Here is a 20,784-nt window from a genome sequence, read left to right on the forward strand (position 1 = left end):
TGGAGAAAAACTACAGCTATATATAGAAATACTAACCTCTGCCCAGAAATTACTCATTTACCTACCAAAAGTCTTTTGTGCACTTCTGTATATAAAGGATGAGGTTGAATTCTTAGTCTTTAATGATCTGAGTATCTTCCAAAAAAATAAGATACTTCATTCTACACATGACAAGAACACCTATTAAAAAGAATGTGAAATGGACCACAGTTCATCTTACCAGCTCAAGCAAAGAACAGCTCCCACAGGTTAAAAAAATTAATGCACCTCCTTTTACAAAACAAACAAACAAACTCAGTATGACAAATGTAACCCTTCTTTATGCTTTGAGGTGAGCCAAAATCAAAATTTCAGATTTTTAATACATTCAGCATACTTAAACAGTGAAAAGAGCCACCCTTACCCTGGAGTTACCATTTAGGGAGATGCCACATGCAAGTTAATTCTTTTTTAGTTTAACTGGTACAAAACTAAAACTAAAGTGTGATGAATGTAAATGAATCAGATGCATGTAAGAGCATCCGTGGTCTACATTAAGTATTTTAAAATCTGAAATGAATATAAAGATACATTAAAACAACACTGTTAAAAATGGCAAAGTTGTACTAGATTTGCAGCTCTTCAAGTATAGTATGTTACAGAGCCCTGTCATCATCTGAGATAAACTGAACTTTAATTTTAAAGCCCATATTCCTCCTTAAGCAATTTGTGGCCTCAGAACTGTGCTGGGAGCTTCCCACACACGGCCAAACCAGAACACGAGCAGAGCAAGGGCAAGAACCTACCAAGCAGCTCATGAGGTTTCCCCAAAGCTCTTATCTGGATAAATTTTCACTAAGGTAACTTTTCTTTTTAATCTCCTAACAATGCATTTCAAATTTTTACCCTCAGTGAAGGAGAGTTACAACCTTTAGAAAAAAATAGTTGGAAATTTTAAGCTGACACTACAGTGTACCCTATGCTTTAAGCACCATGTTCTTCAGTAACTGTAAGAACTACTCAACCTTTCTGGTTTTGGGGGAATTCACTCATGGCAGAGACCAAACATGAAAAAGTCCAACACAAACAGTTAAAAATTGGCAAAATTACAAACATCTGGGAACATAGTACCATAAGAAGTTGAGGCACTGTGTGGAAGTATGAATAGTAAGCCCTGTATATAATAAATGGTAAACAAAGCTTAACAAATACTGTCAAAGCAGGGAGGAAGTAGACTTTAACAGACAAATAAATTTCACTGTAAGTATGTATCTTAGTGCTGGTTTTGTTACATAAAGACATTCATACCTACATAAAGCCAACTTCTCTCAACAAAGTTCTTTTGTACTGGATTTTTTGCTACTGTGACCTTAATGAAATCAAGGGTTAAAGTGACTTAAAGAGAATTAAGCTTGTGATGTTATACAGAGTCTCCAACAATAGCATTTCAGTAATATGCACTTTCTATTCTTTTAAACGTTGAACTTCCTGACAACCAAGAGATGTATAACACACAGGTGGATGTGTAATGTGTACATCCACAGACAGCACCCCATGTGATTAACTGCCTAAAGGAATCACTCTCTCCAGGGAAACTTCCCAGGAGAAAACATGTTGTGTCTTGTGTGTGAGCTGGGGAGTAGGTCTGTCAGCCGAAGGCAACAAATTAAAAAGATTGTTTACACTATCCAACTTGTCAGTGTTTGTTACAAGGCATTTCTCCTTCTCACCTTCCAATAATAGGGATGGGGACTTTGTTACTTTTAACAATGACGCATTTGTTCCCAGGGGGCAAAAAACCACTCAGGTGACAATGAAAAAAAAAGCATTCTAGAAAACAAATGCCACACCATATCCATGGAAATATCCATATTATATGAGAGAATATCACAGACTACTTTTTCACCTGCAGACCCCAGCAGTTGCTCATTTACTTTAACAGACTCTGCTGGTAAACAGTAGCTAAGCATTTACCCTTAGAATTAGTACTTTAATAAAGTACATTTGCAACCACATTTGAGTTTTACTTCTTTTCTGTCTGTGCTGGATCATTGTTATGCAAGATGTATCACCATAAATTGGAGGTGATCCTTCACTTGAAAATTAGTTTGTAGTTCATGTACTCTTTGGATATGCTCTCTAGGTACCTTTGATATCAAAACTATCTTGATGTAAAGCTGGAACAATATAGAGCTGAATTAAATCCATTTTCTATCACTTAGACTTTAAATGTGTCCATGGAACATGTCCACACTAGACTCAGAAGAAGCCTCTTGGCAATACTGAATTATCATACTGAATTGCTTCCATCAATCTGCTGGGGCTGCCAAATTGAAATGATGCATGTCAAGGCAACCCTACACTGAAAAGTAAAAGATAGCCTCTTAAATGTTCCATTTATAAAGCTTTTTATTCACAGTCAAATTTAGTATCCCCTTTGAAATATATCACTTTACAAATTGATACCTTGACATTACAAGATTTCCATGCCATATTCACTCAGCTTAGTAGTAAAAACAAGCTTTTGCTCTTTCCCCTTTGGTACAGCTGATGAAAACGGTTCAGTTCAAAGTCTGCTTCTTAGATCACCAGCACTAAATATGCCATAGATCTGTAATCTTCTGCTACAGGGAAGGTTAAAAGTCAGCAAAAAGATAAACTGTTGGTATTATCAATAAAATATCACAAGTATATCCCACTGGAAATCAGAAATTGAAGAAAAAAACCCCCAAACTACCACTAATGCTAAGAGTGGTCTGCAAAACAAAAGCATTCACGTGAACTTTCTGAAACTTTGTGTAAGAAATAATACTCAAAACAGATTAGGAAAAAGAAAATTACCTTGTCCCACTGCAGAACTTAAATGCATTCTTTAAAAAGTGTGTATCATGTGTAATTCAAAAATGACAAATTGTATGTTTTCTCTAACTGATGTAGCTTAACACTTTTTTTTTTAATCACTGGCAAGTAAATGTCTAAGAAGCATAAAAAATAATATAAACTAATAATGCCCTGTTTTGACATCTTTACATCTCAGTTTATGAGGAATTAATAACCTGTACACATTTGGGATGCAACCACTTTCAATTATTTTGGCACGTCTAAGTTGGAAACCCTGTGCCACAGGTGCCACTTCCACCAATGTAACTCCACCTATGTTTCCAGTTAGAGTGGAGTTTGCTGTTCATGGCTCCCAAAAGCCTTCTGTGGCTGAGACTAGACTCAAGCCTTGATCTAGGAAACCAAGGTCTCTCATTCTAGAGAATGCAGAAACAGGTCACCATCACTTCCTGGGTAACGTATGTCATTTACTATGAAAACTAGGATTTCCCTTTACATTTGTAAAAATGCTCCCAGCCCTGTAATTAAAAACTGAGTATCAATCTACCCTCTTAAACCCAAGAGAATTCTTAATCCTGAGAGAATTTTGTTTGCTTAGCTTTTATTATTCCAGATAAATATGTTTGAGAAGATTTTCAATATAATTGCAACACTGACAGTTTTTGACAAAGCTCTATCTTAGCTGATTTTCAAGGCCAGGAAAAATAAGATGACTTAATAAAAAACAAACTCTTAGGAATGCAGTTCTGCAATAATAAAAATACTGAAGGAGTAGAAACAAGCCTCATTGATACGTTGACTTCCCAAGTCATATGGCTAGCATTTTTAAGGCTGGAAATTTAAGCCCTAGGAAAATTCCCCCTCTGTTTACAGCCACAGTAAACTCTGTCAGAGAAATGTTTTCTAGGAGTAGATCTGTGGAAACTTCACATAGTTCGGAGAATACCTAGTTTCTCATGTCAAATAGTCATTTTGTTACAGTAAAAATCTCCTTATATGGCTAGGACAGTTAATGACAAATTGCTGGTTTTATGTAGTTATTTGCTACTAACAAGAGTGGGATTTAACATCCTGAGATGCCTTTTCATTTGTCTACTGAAATACATTTTTGTGAACTTGGTAAATTCCCCATGCAACCTCATACCAAATTCTAGTCCCAGCTGCTAACTTCACATTCTCTCACCAACCTCACCACTTCCTTGGTGCAAAGAGTGGAAAGCAAGAAAAGTTCCAAGAACTCATTAAACCAAAATAAAATCTTTAACAAAGTAATCACTTCAATTATATAAAAATCACTTAGCATTCATAATCATGATTTCAAGCTTCTTTCTAATAGGGCTGTTAGTGAAAAATAAGTACAGGGTGAGGAGTCTTAGTTTGTGGGGTATTTGTCTGGGTTGTGTTGTGTCAGAAAACCAAAGCCACAATCCACACTATTAACAGCCTTACTGAATGATGCAAGTCTTAAAAAAAATTTCACAAAATTGCATATGCTATATATCCATTTAAACTGCCCTATTACAAATGTCAAATACCTGCATATAATTAATTATGCCAGATGGACTTCTACCTCATTAAGTCTTAGCTAATAGCCTTGCATTACTCTTGTTTAAACATTTACCAATGAAACCTGTGTGCTTTACTGGACAATGAATTATGATCCTTTTCAGAAATTATCCTTTTAAAACAAAACCTATAATTGAAGTTTAAGAGGAAAATCATGTAATGGAAATGTTCTCCAATCCCCTTTTAATTAACAGCACTGTGCATAACTACAAGCTGAGCTACTCATTTCCTCAAGACAATGCCTCTCAAAGCAAATGATGTTATCTCCCAGAAAATTTCTGTATTAAAGTACTCTGGTTTGTGCTACTTCAGACCACTTGTATCCAACCCTCTTCCCCACTAGTCCAATGAACATCCAAAAAAAAAAGAATTTTTTTTTTTTTAGATCAGTGGGTTTGAGACTAATGTTTTGAACCCTGTGCTTTGTACATGCAGACCTCAACATTCATACCTAGTCCAAAAGTCTATTTATAAAAGCCTAATACTGCCATCTGCAGTACCAGGTTAAAAGGGGTATGAGACAGGCACATAGACTTCCAAATAAACACCATCCAAACCTATTTAGAAGAACTGCTTTACACAAATGTGTTACTTTTGGTCAAGAACAGACTTTGGCTCTTTTGAATTTTTAACCTACATTAAACAAAAAAACCCCTCCCAGTCCAACAGCTCCTTCATTTGACACAATCATGACATTAACCTGAAGAAATAAAGCACTGCTATTTTAGCTTTGACATGCATACTCACATAAGCAGTCCTGTGATTTGAGGCACCAAGGTTAGGTACCCTAAATAGCTCTCCTGTCAGATGGATTGAAGGCATTGTTATTTACCGGAAGAGTTTATTGTAAATAAAAATAGGTAAATTCATACCAGTCACTAAAAAAGTTTCTAGACATGTAATGAATTTCATAAACTTGTCCATGCATTGAATTTTTACTTTCAAATATGTATTTTTAAATAGTAATTAGAGAAAAATCTTCATTTTAGTATAACTCAATTCAGTTCACACTCTGCATTGCCTGCTGAAGTACAGTGCCAAGGACAGTAACCATCCACTGAACATCTTTCAGCTTGCAGTACTAGAGCTATAGTGGATTCCTTTGTTCTTATCATTTAATCTTTCACACTAACATTTCCCAAACACTTGTATGGACTGCTACCCAAACTGCATTTTTGTGAGCTAAATCACCTATTTTTCCTTCGTAATTTTTAATTCCTTGCTAATTGTTAAATAGCTTTTGGGCAGACAATTCAGCTTTGCATTGTGGCATATTGAAAACTGAACCCACCTATCACCCCTCCTTTCCTAAACAAAGCTTCACATTTTGAGTAAAAATACAGTATTTGCAAGATGAAGCAGCAGTCTTTATTGTACCAGAGGATGCTTTCCCTAATGAAGATCTGAGAAACACCAATAGATGGCAACACTCCTACCACCCCAGAGCACATTTCTCCGAGCATCAGCACTAAGGGATGAGCACTGCAGTCAAAATTCCATCAACTTCCTCCATGTGCTGTTTCCTAGCAGATACTCCCAGCCTGCTCCTTTTTTTGGACCCTACATACTGTCTTTAGGGGATATCTAACTTTTCCACTGACTAGACACAGGGGCTTAGAGTGGAATTCAGGATGTTTGCTTGTGGCTCTTGAAGACCTGCTTTCTCAGAGGCAACAGAAGTAAGGGAATATTGCACATATTCAAGCTGAAAGGCTGAAAAGAGTTTAACACAGTGAATAAACCATACAAAACTCCACAAATATGGCATTTCACACAATTCTCTTTCATTAACACCACAGACTGGATAGCAGTGTTTGAAACTTTTTAATATTGAGGAGGTTGAGGACATCAAAAAGTGTCAATAAATCATTAAAAAAATATTGAAATCACAGGCATTATAAACAAAATATCACTAGTATTTATTACCAGCAAGTATATGTCAGGTCATTATCATTTGAGTAATGAAATGTCAAATGTGCATCAAATGGCACTTTCAGATACACATTAAATGTGACCACCTCAGTGACAAGTGTTCTGGACAAAATACAATCCTGTAAAGTTCATGACTATAAATTAACCTGTTGTACAGCACTTCTATGAGATGCATGCAGTATGCAAAACATTTCCAAGTAAGTTCTAGGTGTCTGCAATTCCTACAAGGGGAAAAAAGATTCAGTCCCTCTGTAACTTTTTTCCTTTAGCAGAAGTTTGAGAACTATGTTCATTTTCTGCATTTGGTTCCCAGAGTGCATTTTTTACAAATCTAGAAGCAGCTCCTTTATCGAGTTTGGATGCCTTTTTCTTGTCTGTTATTTCTTTGACCTTGTTCATGTATGTTCTTATTCTCTCCTAGGGAGGGAAAAAAAAGGAAAAGTATTGCTAATCATTCTCCCAAGATTACAGCTAAAATGAGTCAATGAGTAGAAGCTCCCCACACTGTACATTTCTAGAACTTTAATATCTAGAAGAAGAACATACTTAAATAAATATACCAGGCCCTCCGCAAACTGGAGTCTTCCCTTTAGCATATTTTCCATCACAGGTACCTTCCATACCATCTGCATCACACTCGCTATAACAGGAGCACAAAGCTCTACAGAGATGCAGACTCTGCATCTAATTTGCAGAGATATGGGAACTGATCTTGCAAGCAAAGTTAGAAAATAAAATACTGAACTCAGTTTGGAGTTTGACCTACATAAAGATGCCAAAATAATATTTAGGTATTTGACATTTATGGATGAATTATACTGCCTGACTACTGCCAACAAAAAAAAAAAAAAATTCAGCAAGTCCAAGCAAAGCTAAAAAAGCATCTTACACAAAATCAAAGACGGTACAAGCATTACACGTGCAACTATCCAGAAGTCTAGGGGTTAAGTTCCTGAAATGGTCAAGGGGGCTTATGAAAGAACTTATTTTGGGCAGCCTGATGAATTTCCAGCCATATCAGAAGATCATTCTATGGCCATAAAGAACAATACAGACCTGTTTCCAGGGAAAAGGGGATGCTTTCTTGACATATCTTAGCCTACCAATGTTATTTGGTGTTTATGGGGACTTTTTTTGACGAAACCATGACTTGGACTCAGCCCTACAGAATTATACCCTCCCAGCTTAACAATCTCATTTTTGTGCCTACTCATCCTCGTCTGCTCCTGCAACAAATAAAGAAAATAACTTTGAGAGGGTACTAAGCAGCTTTAAGATGAGAATCCCCCTCGCAAAAAGTGCCTGCTTCTCTTCACTGACTAGGGAGTACACTTACAGAAACTCTGCAAAATATTTAACAATTTAGTTTACAGATTTCAGGTCTAGATATTTAGCCTAATATGGTCTTTAACTGTAGGGCCTTTGAGTGCTACTGTCATACAAACAGTAACATATATATACACATATATGTAGCACTCTACCTGATAGCTGAATTATAAATGTGGATGAACAGAACACATGTGGATACTGCTAAAATAAATTTAGATATGTAACCCACACATTTCTCACAGAGTCATTGCCATCTGTTTGAATCTGGAACAAAAGTTACAAGACTTACACAACACAACTGATTTTCAACTCTTCAGTGATCATTATTAAGCAACTGTCAAAAACTTGGCCACTCTTTCTGTATCAAAAACACAGCTTTAACTAGGAGTGCTTTACAGGGTCTGAAATCATGATCAGCCATAATATTTCTTTGGTGACTGAGATAGCTAATGAGAACAGATGGCAAACCTACACGTATTAACAACGAGAAAAGGAGCTGGAAAATGTCAACTTGACAAAATAAATTAATTCTGATAGCTTGAATGTGAGTTTTATTAGTAGAGTTTGAATACCTGTATGTACACAAGGAGAGCAATTCTAAAAACAAAATAATCGTGACAGAACAGTCTTTTAAAATTCCCTTTCCACATGAATAAGAACATTACAATGCCTTTGCAAGGAAGAAATGTGCATAAATTCGACCTTAATACTTGAAAAAGGAAAAGAGATCTGAGCAACAATCTAGGCTATGAAAATATTCACTCTTTCTTCAGTTAAAATGGCAGTTGTGAAGCAAAATACACACATAAAATATTCACAGCAGAAGAGATAAGAGTTTTTAGTATCACCAAATTAGCACGATATTCAGACACTATATAATATAGGAGGAACAAAAAACTGACAGAAAGCTCATGAAATATTAACTGATGCATTTTTTAATATGATACAGTCTAGACTACTGAAAACCTCACAAAATTAAAAATAGAAGTATTCTTGTTATTCAGGCTAGTTTTCCACGTTTTTCAGTCCTCTCTTCCATTCCACTGGTTATGTAAGGATTACATTTAAGCTAGCTATTTTACATCTGCTGAGATTTAATATTTTCATTTATTCAGGAATTAAAATGAGTAGTGAGAAGTTTTGATTTCTGTTTTTTCTTTGGGCTAAATGATTCCGTTTTTTAAGTCAGCAGAATTTTCAAGATAGCTGGCCTTCTATACTGTAGTCATGCATCTAAATGGAATATAAAGACAAAACTAAAGATTTATTATAGGTCATAAATATGTCACTAATGCAGAATTACTGGACAATACACATACAATTGGTGCCAAAAAAGCTTTTAGCTTTGTTGCTGAACTGGATTCTTTACTGCTGAGAAAATGAATTAATGGAGGGCTTGGAAGGGGGGCACTTTCCCGTCTTCGCTAGTAAATCAGCCACACTACACTTTTAGAGTCATACAAAAGTTAGAAAAGGCAGCCACAGAGATTAACATGATTCCAAGTATTTATAAGGAAAAAAAGGCCACATTGGAAGTTATATATTATTATCAGGCATGTAACATTTTTCCATTTAAGAGATACAAGTGAAAAGCTGCTCTGTACAGAATCTGATTCTCAACCAAAGGTGGAAAAAAAGAAAAGATTATATCATTCATCATCCTTTTCTAATTTCATCAGATTCTACAACTTTAAACAGTACTGTTTAAAAGTAAAAAAAATTACTTTCTTAATTGAGAGAGCCCAGCAGAAGATATATATAGCTACATAACACTATGTAGCATATGCATGCTATTACAACAATGTATCATTTTTAAATGTAGATATAAACATTATTTAACTTCTATTTGGGCTAACCATCCTGCACAAGTAGGATGCATGCAGCATAAGCAACTCACCAGTTCTTGTTTCACTGGATGTTCCTTTGGATTGATTCCCTGGGTAGCCAGGTATACTAGAAGAAAAAAAACAAAATTTTTTTGAAACTGAAGGCTGTCTATGACTGAGGGCCGTATCAAGCAGTCACATAGGAAAATCAAAGCTTCCACACAAAAATCATTAATAAGAATTGTTAACTGTGTCATTAAGTATCTGACGAACTATTAACAAATATTGCAGCTAAAATACCCTCAAACAACTAAAATCGTTAAACTTTCAGTCCTTTAAAAGACAGAAAAGGTTGTCACAAAGAAACCAGAAACATACTCGTGCACATACAAAATCAGCTTTTCTAAATACAGATTTTTGATTCAGAGTTTCAACATCACTTACCCTATGGATGGCAATAATGTCAGTCTTCAAGGTAATTACAAGTTTTTAATTATTAAGCTATGAGATATGATTATTTAGTGTTTGCAGCTGTCTAGGTGTTCAAGTGGTAATCATAAATACTACGTTTTCCCTTTTACCACATACTTACCCCAGAACATAGAATTTAATGTGTACACTGAAACCAAATCCAGCTTTGCTTGCTCAAGAGGATCTAACTAGAATGAAAAAAAAAAATCATATTTGAAGATTTTAAGCAAGATATGAACAGATTGTAGTAACGTGCACATTGCATAATTGTGAATGTATGAATAAAAACATACACACTGGAGGAGCACATTTTTGCATCACAAGTTTACTGAGACTATGTTTATGCCTTATTTCCATGCCATCACAGGACCATTCATTCTCTCCTCTCCCAGTATTCATGCAATTCTTGCAGTATGAAGTCAAATGCCACAGTCCCAAACAACCAAAGGCACAATCATTTAGATGTAGCTCTTGGACTACTGCTCCCATAGTCAGAAATAAGTCCTCGTTTTTCCACAGAAACTTAATTCAAAATAGCTGTTGCTATGAATGAAAGGAAAAAAAGTTTAAAAGTTGCTGAAACTCAAACGATAATATGCAATCAATGAATGTTAACACGACACATAACAGACTGTGCTCTCAGTGCATGCTAGAATACTTAGGGATATAAAGCAAAGGAAGAACAAAAGGTAATGAAGGGGTTTTTGCTTCCCTTGACTGTCAAAGTCAATTTATTATTTTAGTCCTACACAGCTTCCATAAAATCTGATAACATCATTGTACAGCTCACTAGTTCTAACATGGATACTGTCAAAAGATCTGTGTTGTCAAGATGGTTTTCTTCATAATTTATTTGTGTAAGAAATCCTCACAGGATAAAGAAGTTCCCTCATGTGCTTTTTCTGCCCTACAGAAAGAAATTACACATTAGGCTTTAAATGTTACAAGACAGAGATGCTTACAGGAAATTCTCAGGCACTACCTTGCTCTGATAAAAAGCCACATTTTGCTTATGCTTATAGCACAGCTAGAGGAGACAGCTCAGGTCCTGCAAGTCTAGACTTCTGGAATCAGATCAATTCTTACTTCTGCCAGTTCACCTTTACATCCTGCTGGGTACATCACTTACATTCAGTTTGTTGGGAAGAAGTCTCAGTCAAAAATGTGAATGACCTCTCCATTATGGAAGATCATGTTAAGGAAGGCCAGGATTAAGTTATAATGTCCTCGAGCTAAATGGCTCACAGGTAAGATGATCACTTATCAGCTTGGAAGACCATGTGTTTCATTATTGAGCTTGTAAGACCATCTGGATTTCTTAGAAATGTAAGAATTTAACAGTAGGTGTCAAGCGTAGGAATGCAATTTTTTGTTATTTCTCAGTGCAGTGGCTGGCCTAACAGACCCTTTTATTTCAGTTTAGGCTCTCAAGTATTTGTGTATTAATAAGGAAAAGGTTTCCAAAAGGAAGATAACTTACCTTTTGCAAAATCTCACTCCTAGAAACTGACATCATTGTCTTCAGCATCTCATCTACAGAATTAAGGGACTTTTCAAATGCTGCAAGATAATCATGAATTTCAGTGGGGAGTTCTTCCGTGTTATTATCATCTTCTGACATTTCCATCTGGAAAGTGGAAACAAAAATAATAATCCATTTCATTAAGTACCTACAGAGTCAAAAGACTGTAATTTACAACACAAAGCATTAGCATTCATTCATTAAACATTATAAGAAATGCCTACATGTGAAGAGTTCTAACAGGTAATGTCAGCAGCATCACAATTAAAGGTCCTGTAATTTCAGAGATATCTCCTAACTCCTGTGCAAAATGGCATGAAGGAGCATTACAATTTACATGAATTTAGTACCTATTCTTGCAATGGTCCTAAAACAGTATTTAGCTTTTATGATTTGTGATAGAAAGAAATTATTTGCATGTTTAAAAGAAGTGCTCTATAAATTGCACTATATAAAGAGCTGCATCAAGCAGCAGGCAGGACACCAGGAAAAACAAAACCAAAACCAAAACTAACTAATTAACTAACCAAAAAAGAAAAACAAACCACAAACCAAACGAATAGGGATACAGCTTCAGTATGTCTTAGGAACAGACTTTACTTCAGCACCAGTTATGTTATGGTCAGTTCATTCAGGAGTAGATCCAAAATATTTTTCTTGTGAACCCTGTATCCCATTTTCTGAAGTCCCTATGGGGTACTATAATCCCCAATACAACTCTATCTTTAACAAAGCTGAGTTGATTTTGAGATTTCAGATTACTCTTGCAATCTTGTCAACACATCAGTGCACAGGAACTAGGAAAGAAGATGTGAAAAATCCCAAAGCACCCCTTTCTTGTTCCCAGAATTTATAGTACCATGGTATGGCTACTGCCATGCCATCTGGCTTCTGGTTTATAATCAGGATCTTTAATTCCTCTTAAATCACAAATCATGTATTATCTTGGGGAGTTAATGTTACTTAAAGCTATTTTATTTTCTTCAACTTCTACTGAGCAACAACTTTCCAAATTATCTAAGGAAAAAAGAGAAGAAATATGTAATTTTCCTGTCTATTCGGTGAGCTGCATCAAGAACAGTGGGAGCACCTGGATCACTGCAGACTTTTCTTATTAGAATCAATGTGATAATCCCACTCTCCAGGTGCTGAGTACAAGAGGAAGGGAATAGAATTCGGAGAAACTGCACTTTCTCTATGAACACCAAGCCACACAGTCAAATACAAACAGAAAAGAGCTGTCACAGCACTGGAGTTCGTTTTAGATAACAATTTGATCTTTCCCTTTCCCTGCAAGAGCATGGGATGTATGAGAGAGGTTTATTTTTATTTATATTGTCTCTTGGAGGTCAAAAAGGAAGATGGTTGGGAGAAAAAACAGTGTGGAGCTATTCAAGCTTGTCTGCAACTTCAGTTTTAACCACACCAGTGTGATTCTAGAAATATGATCAGCTAGTTAACAAGCCCACTTTCACTGCTATTGTTTGCACAGTTAAGAATTATAATCCTACTCAGCTGCATGACTGCTCATCCTGGTCAGAGCTGGTTTTCACACTGAGTACAGAATCACAATGCCAACCATGCCAAAGGTCCCGTCTCTACCCCAGCATGTGACCCACGCACCACACACATAAGTATTACTTCCCTCAGCTGTGGCAGACCCAAGGAAGAAAGCTGAGCTGGATCCACAAGATGCTGCCCACAGAAAGGCAAAGCATCAATACAATTATTTCTGACATTCATAATAACACTGTTTGTGTTTTGTTCTATCCTCCCAACCACCTGCTTTGTAATCTGCCATGTTAGGTTGGTTAAAAGGGTTCAGAAACAATGTTTGTTGTTAACCTTTAGTCATATAATACAGCATTAAAAACCCCTCGAAGCTACAAAAGAAACTAGATTTTTCCTGTCATTAATACAACTAAGTTTTGCTAGAAGGTGTCTGTCAAGGCATGTTCCCTACACTTACATAAACAGGGAGAAAAGTAATCCAACAACAATCACCTACAGATCTTAACACCACTTAACCCACTACGGTCTTGATTTGACGGGCAGGCATGAGCGTAGTGGTAAATTCCAATTTATCTCTCTTCCTTATTCAGTGTATCCAGCACCAGCAAGAACAGAAAAAAGAACTAGCAAAAGCCTGTAGCAAGTATGTGTTACCAAAATTAACTGGAGCTGTTTTACAAGGATAAACAATCAGATATTTGAAATTCTTTCCAGTATATCAAGTTACACTTAAGGAATAAGACAGAAGAAGAATAGGAATATAGAAGGAAAAGGTAACAAATACATTTTGCTATCATTGGTGTCTCACTTCAACAGAAACTAGCAAGTTCCTACTCCTGCCGTGTAGAGATCTCCCTCTTTTCATTACATTGGTGTTTCAGCATAAGTAATCTCTAAACAGGATATGTCCCAGTGTTGGCACATGCCAACAATGAGGCAGCAGTCAACAGCCTAAAATAATTTTGGTAACATTAATAACAAGAGCAAACTACATTAGAAAACGTGTCCACCAGAAACTCCAAACAATTGCTTCTGCCAAAATGAACACATGGGTTGTGTACTCACACCTGCAGAATGATAAAGCCAAGGATAGGAGGAACTCCAAGACTCTAAACATACCCAGAAGCTACACTGCCCTCAGCAGTTATGTTTCAGTTATTACAAAACAAACAAACAAACTTTTCCTCAAAGTTCTTCAAGTGTTTTTTTTTTTTGTATTTTGAACAAGTAAACCTAAGTCAGTCTCTGAAGACAATGTTTATTAGATAGGTTTTCTGATTTGAATTTACTGACTTTCAACCAGATTTTATTTGGCACTGAGTTCCCACTTTAAAAATTAAGGATAGTAGAAATATTCAGATAAGAGAAGTAATGAAAAATTCTAGCTAGGTAAGTAATGTGAACAATGGGTAATTCTAAAGGAAATAATAATTTCATTATCAAGCAATAAGACCTATGATACACAACACATAACCTGTGGTTGTGTTACACTGGTAACACTTTAAAAGATCTTTAATTTTGAGAATGCAAAGAAAAGTTCATAACCCATAAGTATAAAATACAAAAGAAACGGACTTCTTTGATTAAGGACACTGGGGCAAAAAAACTGTGATGACAAATGTTCTACAACTTCATAACACCAACTTAACCAGAAACAAACTTCCCTTTTAATAACCCTGAGCTGCCATGTTTTTGGGGAAAAAAACATAAGAATGTGTATTTGAGGAAGGACTTTAGATTGCGAAAGTAAACCATTTTCATGAGAAAATTTATGCATTGCATTTAGGTCTGTTTAAAAAAAATGTTTATAAGTTTCCATAGGTGTAAAATTTCCGAATATTCTGAAATTTCTGAAAAATTCTGAATAAATTCTCTTTTATTCAGAAAGATTACTGAATTTCCATAAACTCCTTAGGAAACAAGAAACACCTTGTTCTCTTTGCAGTCAACATATCAATATACTATAAACCAAAGTAGATAATACAAACTGCAAAAAGGGATGGAAACATCAGACATTATTAATAAACCACAGAAAAGACACAAATATGAAAAGGAGAAAGAAAATATGCCATCTTCTGCAGACTCTATAAGCACAACTACACAGGTAACAATCAAAAGCAGTTTGCTGTAGCATTAACATGACTACTTATCTAAGATACAACAAGTTAAATGCCATATTAAGGTATACGAAATAAAAACAAACAAAATACAGATGGTTGTGCACAATACTACTAGCAAAATTAACTATATTTTTCTTCCAGGACAACAAAGAGGAGAACTACAGACCCCTTTTAAGAAAAGCACACCCAGGAAAAAAGAGAAACTGCAGTCAATTTTCAGGTGGCTTTTATAAATAATCTTTTAATATATCTAGAGGTGATTTAACATAAGCCTTAGGAAGCAGTTGCCAGCTGACTTAATAAACAAAAACAAACTTCCCTTCCTGCTCACGCCCCCCTTCCTCCAGCAAAATCCTGTCATAGTGAAAGATATAAACTCTAACTAGGCCATAAATACTTCTATGAGAGATTTTGCTGAGGATACATTGTGAAAGTAGTGGAAGCTACATGCGTCTGTCAACATGGCAATAGGAAACCACTTAAGCAGAAATGAAAAATGCTCGGTGTTAGCATCATGCACATGGTTTTCAACTGGAATTAAAACTGCGAGTTCAGGATAAAAGTGGTGTATTTAAAATATTTTGTAACACGTAAACAGAAGACAAAAAGCAATTTAGCATTCTGCTAAATACTGCAATTCACTCATCATGTTAATTCTTACATATTCCTTAAGCACTAAAAGGCCTTTTCTTCATACTTAGCTCAGATCTTTTACTTTTCCTGATTATTCACCTAACAAAAATGAGATTAGGTACTTAGATTATTTCTTCTTTTCGTGGATATTTACAGATTGCATAGAGGAAAAAAACAAACTAGAGAAAACAGAAACAAACCCAAAACCATTTGATCAGGACACATAAAACTGCTCCCAAATTCAAAATAAACACAGGAACATCATCAATATGGCAAACCATCTCTGTCAGCTCCTGAAAACTGGCACTGTCCTCCCTCTCATGAGTTCTGACTCACAACCTGTAGTGAATGCAGTTCATGTGCAAGTCCAGCAAAGTGTAACTTCTGCTCTAACACTGTAGTTCACTGCTGTGGCTGTAGGGCAACAGAACAATCAGCATCCTAAATTTAAAGCTACCAGAGATGAGGATTAAGTTCTTTGGCCACAAAACTCCTTAGGGCAGAGAAATCCATGTTTGCAAAGTTCTGAGTACAAAAGGCTCTAATCTGTGACAGACAAGAATTACTGCTGATAATAAATAATTACTTGCCCACTAGTCAACACTGTGTCCACAGGCCTGCTTTGTTTTGTCCTTTCAAGCCAGCTTGGGGCAGCTGCAAAGCAATCTAGTACAATTAGAGCACTCCTGCAATGCCAACTCACAATCCTGTTTGCAAGAAAGATTTCCACTGCAAAAATAAAAAAGCCTACAATTAAATATCAGGTATACACCAGTAGGCTTATCTCGATCCTCTTAAAAATATCCCAACTCAAGCCATGGTAGTGAAGCAGGGCATAATTTGCACTGCATTACAATTGGGAAACAGCCAAGAAATTCCTGCCTTCAAAGCCAGGCTCCAGCCACCATAAAAGCCTGCACAGAGCCATCCTACAAAACAGCTCACATCTATCAGTCTCTTGCGATGGCGCTGAGTCACTTGAGCTTCAAAGGATTTGCAAAGGTTATTCTCACCTAGCTACGGTATAGAGTTTTAAAAGGAGATTAAAATTTTAAGGGAGAAAATAATATTACAGGCTCATTTACACTTCAGCCAATAGTGGATATCCTATGGGAAAACAGTTACCTCAGCTTGGATCAAATATCCTTCATTCACCACAGCCCCATCTACATCCACTGATGCAAACCTTCAACTCCATCTGCACAATTCATAAAACATTTTTACTTTCTGTAATCAACTGTCACAAATTCTGCATCTTTGATGACACAGTGGTTTCTTCTTCTGAACAAATCCAGTATAACCTGGCTCTTGTTCAGCTCCAACCCATCAGTATACCCAGAATAAGTACAATAATAAAAACAGCTTTCTTCATGTATGTGCAGAACACTTGTTCATGAGAGGTTTTCATAAAAGCTCCTACACTAAGATATGCTGTCACACTTCAGTTCAAGTTCACTCTAAAGTGATACTAAATTTGTCTGACTGGTCTTTAAAACATATACTTTTCTTGGTACTGGACCTACCAGGAACTTCTTGCGCAGCAAAAGACTGTCTCCTTGGACAAATCAGTTTACACACAGTGGGGACAACAATCAATACTGAATACTGTCCTGCCAAATTTGCAGCAAAAAGGAAATGAACTGCCTGCAGTTTGCACCTCCTGTATACTTGTAAACTATGGAGAGTTTACTACTTCTAAAACCTGCTGCCACTCTCCACTGGTATTAGCACCATGAATATGAATATCTGGAATTAAAGCCAAGAGGTTTTTTCAATCCTTTTAAACTGCTGACCTAGTTTCCTTTAGCCACTAGTTCCACAATACATGAAAAAGCACTTCCCTTTACCAGAACGCAACTTTCTGTATTTGCAATTCATGCAGCGCCTCTCTGTACCATTTTGAACAGCAATTCAAATCTGTATTTAGCTGGTTTTTATTCTGCTGTGCTATTATTTTTATTTGGCTGTTCACTATTAGAAGCATGTTTACCCATTTTTTGGTTCAATATAACGCAGTAACAATGAGATGTTTGTATTCTTAGCATCGATTTTACTGATGTGGGAAAAAACCATCTACCTGGAGATACGGTGGCCAGTCCATTCCAGTCTACTGTGTATTTATTTAGAGGAAAAGCAGACCACAGATGAAAAAACAATGCTAAGAATCTTAAACCACTTCAAAGAGAAAGACACTTATCAGAAAGGTTTATGTGACTTGTGCACTGCTTTTCTGATATGAAGCCTGACAATTCTACCAATGAATTTCAAATTTTTCATACTCTGGAGAAGAGCCTTGGGTTGAGTGTTTTCTCATTTCTTTACCAACAGTCATACTGCCACAGGATTAGCAATATCCAGGTATTTTAGATTTGGAGTGGTTTTTTATACTTTTAAAAATCAAGAAATACGCCAAAACATTTCAATGTTGATTTTAAAATCCAGTTCTTCCATTTTTGTTTGTCTCAAAAGTGAGGCCTTTTAATTGGCATCATCTAAAGTTTAATTTGCTAGTCAAAGTCCATTCCACGACGCTGGCAGCAATTCAGCCTGTGGTCAGAAAGCTGTGACAAAGCCTAAGGAAGGGGGGCTGTAAGAGCCAAAAATGAGGGATGCGGGGTCCAGGTAGCTCTTTAAAATGCTGTTTATTATATCCAAATGATACAGCAATTCACGGGTCGTGGGTGACAAGAGCCCAGCCCACAGCTGTAGGTTCGTCTGAACCTTTTCTAGTTCTGGTTACAATGCATTATATATTATATGCGTTATATTATATGTATTTTCACTACAGAGCATCTTAATACATGACAAACAATCAATACTTTTACTATTATCTATAGCCTATCCTAACTGATAACATTACTATATTCATGTTACTATTTTCTAATCGCAAAAGGTTAGTACGCTACAGTTTAAGCTAGAAGTTGTTTTTCAGTTTTCTTGCAGTGGAAAATTCTGAGATCTTTTCTCTACTTGCAACATTGGCTTTCTTGTTTGCCTGTGAAAATCTTTTTGCTTAGTAAAAGCATCTTTTGTTTGAGGTGGATTTATCCTTTGCTTTAAGTCATAAAAAGCCTCTTCCAACTTACTTGCTCTTTGCCGTTTAGTTGCCCAGTAAGACTCAGCAATTCTTTTCTTCTATATCAAAACTTCCTATAATTACAATTCTTTCTTCAGATTCTACATTCAAAGATCTTTCTGTAACACATACATACCTGTGAGACCCTCCTGTCAAATCCTTATCCTTCCCAACAGGGGACATTTTGATCTTTGCAGCAACATGAGAGATAAAGAAGTTTCATTACAAGGCACTTTAAATGCCTTTAAGTACCACCTGCCTTTCTGGTAGGTGCTGCTTAACAGTTTTAATGGCCTGTATATGCACACTGGGCCTTCTCTTTGAAAAACTTCGCCAAGCTCTCAAGGCTCCTCAAGTCGCAAGACTTAATTTTGTTCATTTTTAACAGAAACGTGTCCGTTTACTGCCTACAGAACATCCATCCTCAAAAAAATGCAAAAGAAGCCTAAAGCCCGTGTTCTTTTTTTAACGTATGCATTAGCAGGCCGTAAACACGTCACACATTAAACATGCCAGGCTAGGCCGGATGGAACTCTTAAACCTCTCCTAGTGGAAGGCGTCGCTGTCCATAGCCGGGGGTTTGGCACGACACGATCTTTAAAATTTTAAAATTAAAATCCCTTCCAACCCAAAGCACGCCGTGATTCCATAAACCGCGTTTATTACACCCACTACCGCCGCCAGCAGTGCGCACAGCGGCCCTGCCTCCCGACAACACACCTCCCCGTTTACCCAGGCCTCAGGAAAGCCCTAAAGCCACAGGAAGCCCCCGGGGAGACAGCCGGGGGTGGCCGCTCTTACCTGGGTCAGGCGGCCGAGCACCGGCGTGGGGCTCCGGGCACGGCGGCGGTGGGACGGAACCGGAGGGACGAGACGCGCGCCCGTTACCGGAAGTGACGTCACGTGCCGCGGCGGAAGCGGCCTTAAAGGGAAAGGGTTCGAATTCCCTAAAAGCGATTGGTCTGTAGGGAGCCGGTCAACAGGGCCCGCAAACAAACAGATTTGATTAGGAAATCACACACTCGGCGTAGAAGTTGGTGTAAGTCAGTATCTGACATGCACGGTGAGCGCACGGCAGTGGGTTTTATGTTAAGGGTGTCAGGATAATCCACAAACACCAGAAGTTTATGTCCAAAAAGGAGACAGAGGAGTCCTTTTTGCTTTATTCGAATAAAGAGAGAGGCCATGGGACATTCCCCTGGGATCTCTCAAATTTTTGGAGGACGCAGCCTCCTTTTTATCCTATTTTCCCAGCCGCATTTCCCTCTCTCTTTCCCCATTGGCTGAGGTACTTGAGAGGCACAGACTTCCCGGAACGCCTGATACCTGAAATTCCCTTCTAATGTATAACCCTCCCTTTTAATTTTTAATTCTTATAGAATTCATCGTTTCCCCCCCGTTGCTTCTTTCATCTTTCGATATCCAGTTTCATTTACCAGCAGCCCTACAGTTTGTTTGTAAAGGCAAATATCTTTTTCCATTCATCAATCGGTGGAATCCATCCCATTGTTTCTTTTATCTCTCAGTGCTAGCCTTATCTACAAGCAGATCCACAGCTCATTTGTAAAGACAAATTCAACATTCCTCTCAAGGGGAAGGTGGAAACGGAAGAGATAAAGGAAGAGATTAATTAAAGGGGGGGAAAGGAAAAGGAAAGGAAAAGGAAAGGAAAAGCGAAAGGAAAAGCGAAAGGGAAAGGTGAAAGGAAAGGGAAGAAGAAAAGGAAAAAGGAAAGGAATCCAACTGATGTCCAGGGCAGGGATACCTTTTTATGGATAGGCTTCCCTGTCCTGAAGACTCATTTCTCTCTATGTAAATTAGTTCTCATGTACAGTCTATTCTATTAAGGGTCTTGAGTGGTCTTGACCCCCCTTAGAGCCCATGCCCAATTCTTGCCCTCATTCCTGTGCTTTCACTGTGCTATGTTGTGCTTACCTCCAAGAACTTCAGCAAGGATGTTTGTCCAAGAAAAGTGGT

The 20,784-nt window shown here is 37.1% G+C and overlaps 1 protein-coding gene across 2 annotated transcripts; it reads right to left on the bottom strand.

Moving 5' to 3' along the window:
• Positions 1 to 6,191: 6,191 nt before the first annotated feature.
• C1D (C1D nuclear receptor corepressor) lies at positions 6,192 to 19,711 on the bottom strand. Of its 2 annotated transcripts, XM_088160981.1 has the most exons (6): positions 19,609 to 19,660; positions 18,944 to 18,996; positions 11,425 to 11,571; positions 10,066 to 10,132; positions 9,545 to 9,600; positions 6,192 to 6,735 (listed from the first exon to the last, which is right to left on the bottom strand). In XM_088160981.1, the coding sequence occupies exons 3-6, from the start codon at positions 11,569 to 11,571 to the stop codon at positions 6,559 to 6,561; spliced, it is 447 nt and encodes a 148-aa protein (XP_088017107.1). In that variant the 5' UTR covers positions 18,944 to 18,996; positions 19,609 to 19,660; the 3' UTR covers positions 6,192 to 6,558. The 2 variants fall into 2 exon arrangements, with proteins under 2 accessions (XP_088017107.1, XP_014748341.1); XM_014892855.2 differs by lacking the exon at positions 18,944 to 18,996 and having other exon boundaries at positions 19,609 to 19,711.
• Positions 19,712 to 20,784: the final 1,073 nt, after the last annotated feature.

Source organism: Sturnus vulgaris, chromosome 3, assembly GCF_052056855.1.
Source record: "Sturnus vulgaris isolate bStuVul1 chromosome 3, bStuVul1.hap1, whole genome shotgun sequence".
Taxonomy (NCBI): Eukaryota; Metazoa; Chordata; class Aves; order Passeriformes; family Sturnidae; genus Sturnus; species Sturnus vulgaris.

What these genes read in the sequence shown, in the direction of transcription:
- C1D (XM_014892855.2), bottom strand. Translation starts at nt 11,571, where the DNA reads ATGGAAATGTCAGAAGATGATAATAACACGGAAGAACTCCCCACTGAA. An exon ending in GGAGTGAGATTTTGCAAAAG is followed by an intron (nt 10,133 to 11,424) that starts GTAAGTTATCTT and finishes TTTTCATTCTAG; the next exon opens with TTAGATCCTCTTGAGCAAGC. An exon ending in ATCCAGTGAAACAAGAACTG is followed by an intron (nt 6,736 to 9,544) that starts GTGAGTTGCTTA and finishes TTCCCTCCCTAG; the next exon opens with GAGAGAATAAGAACATACAT.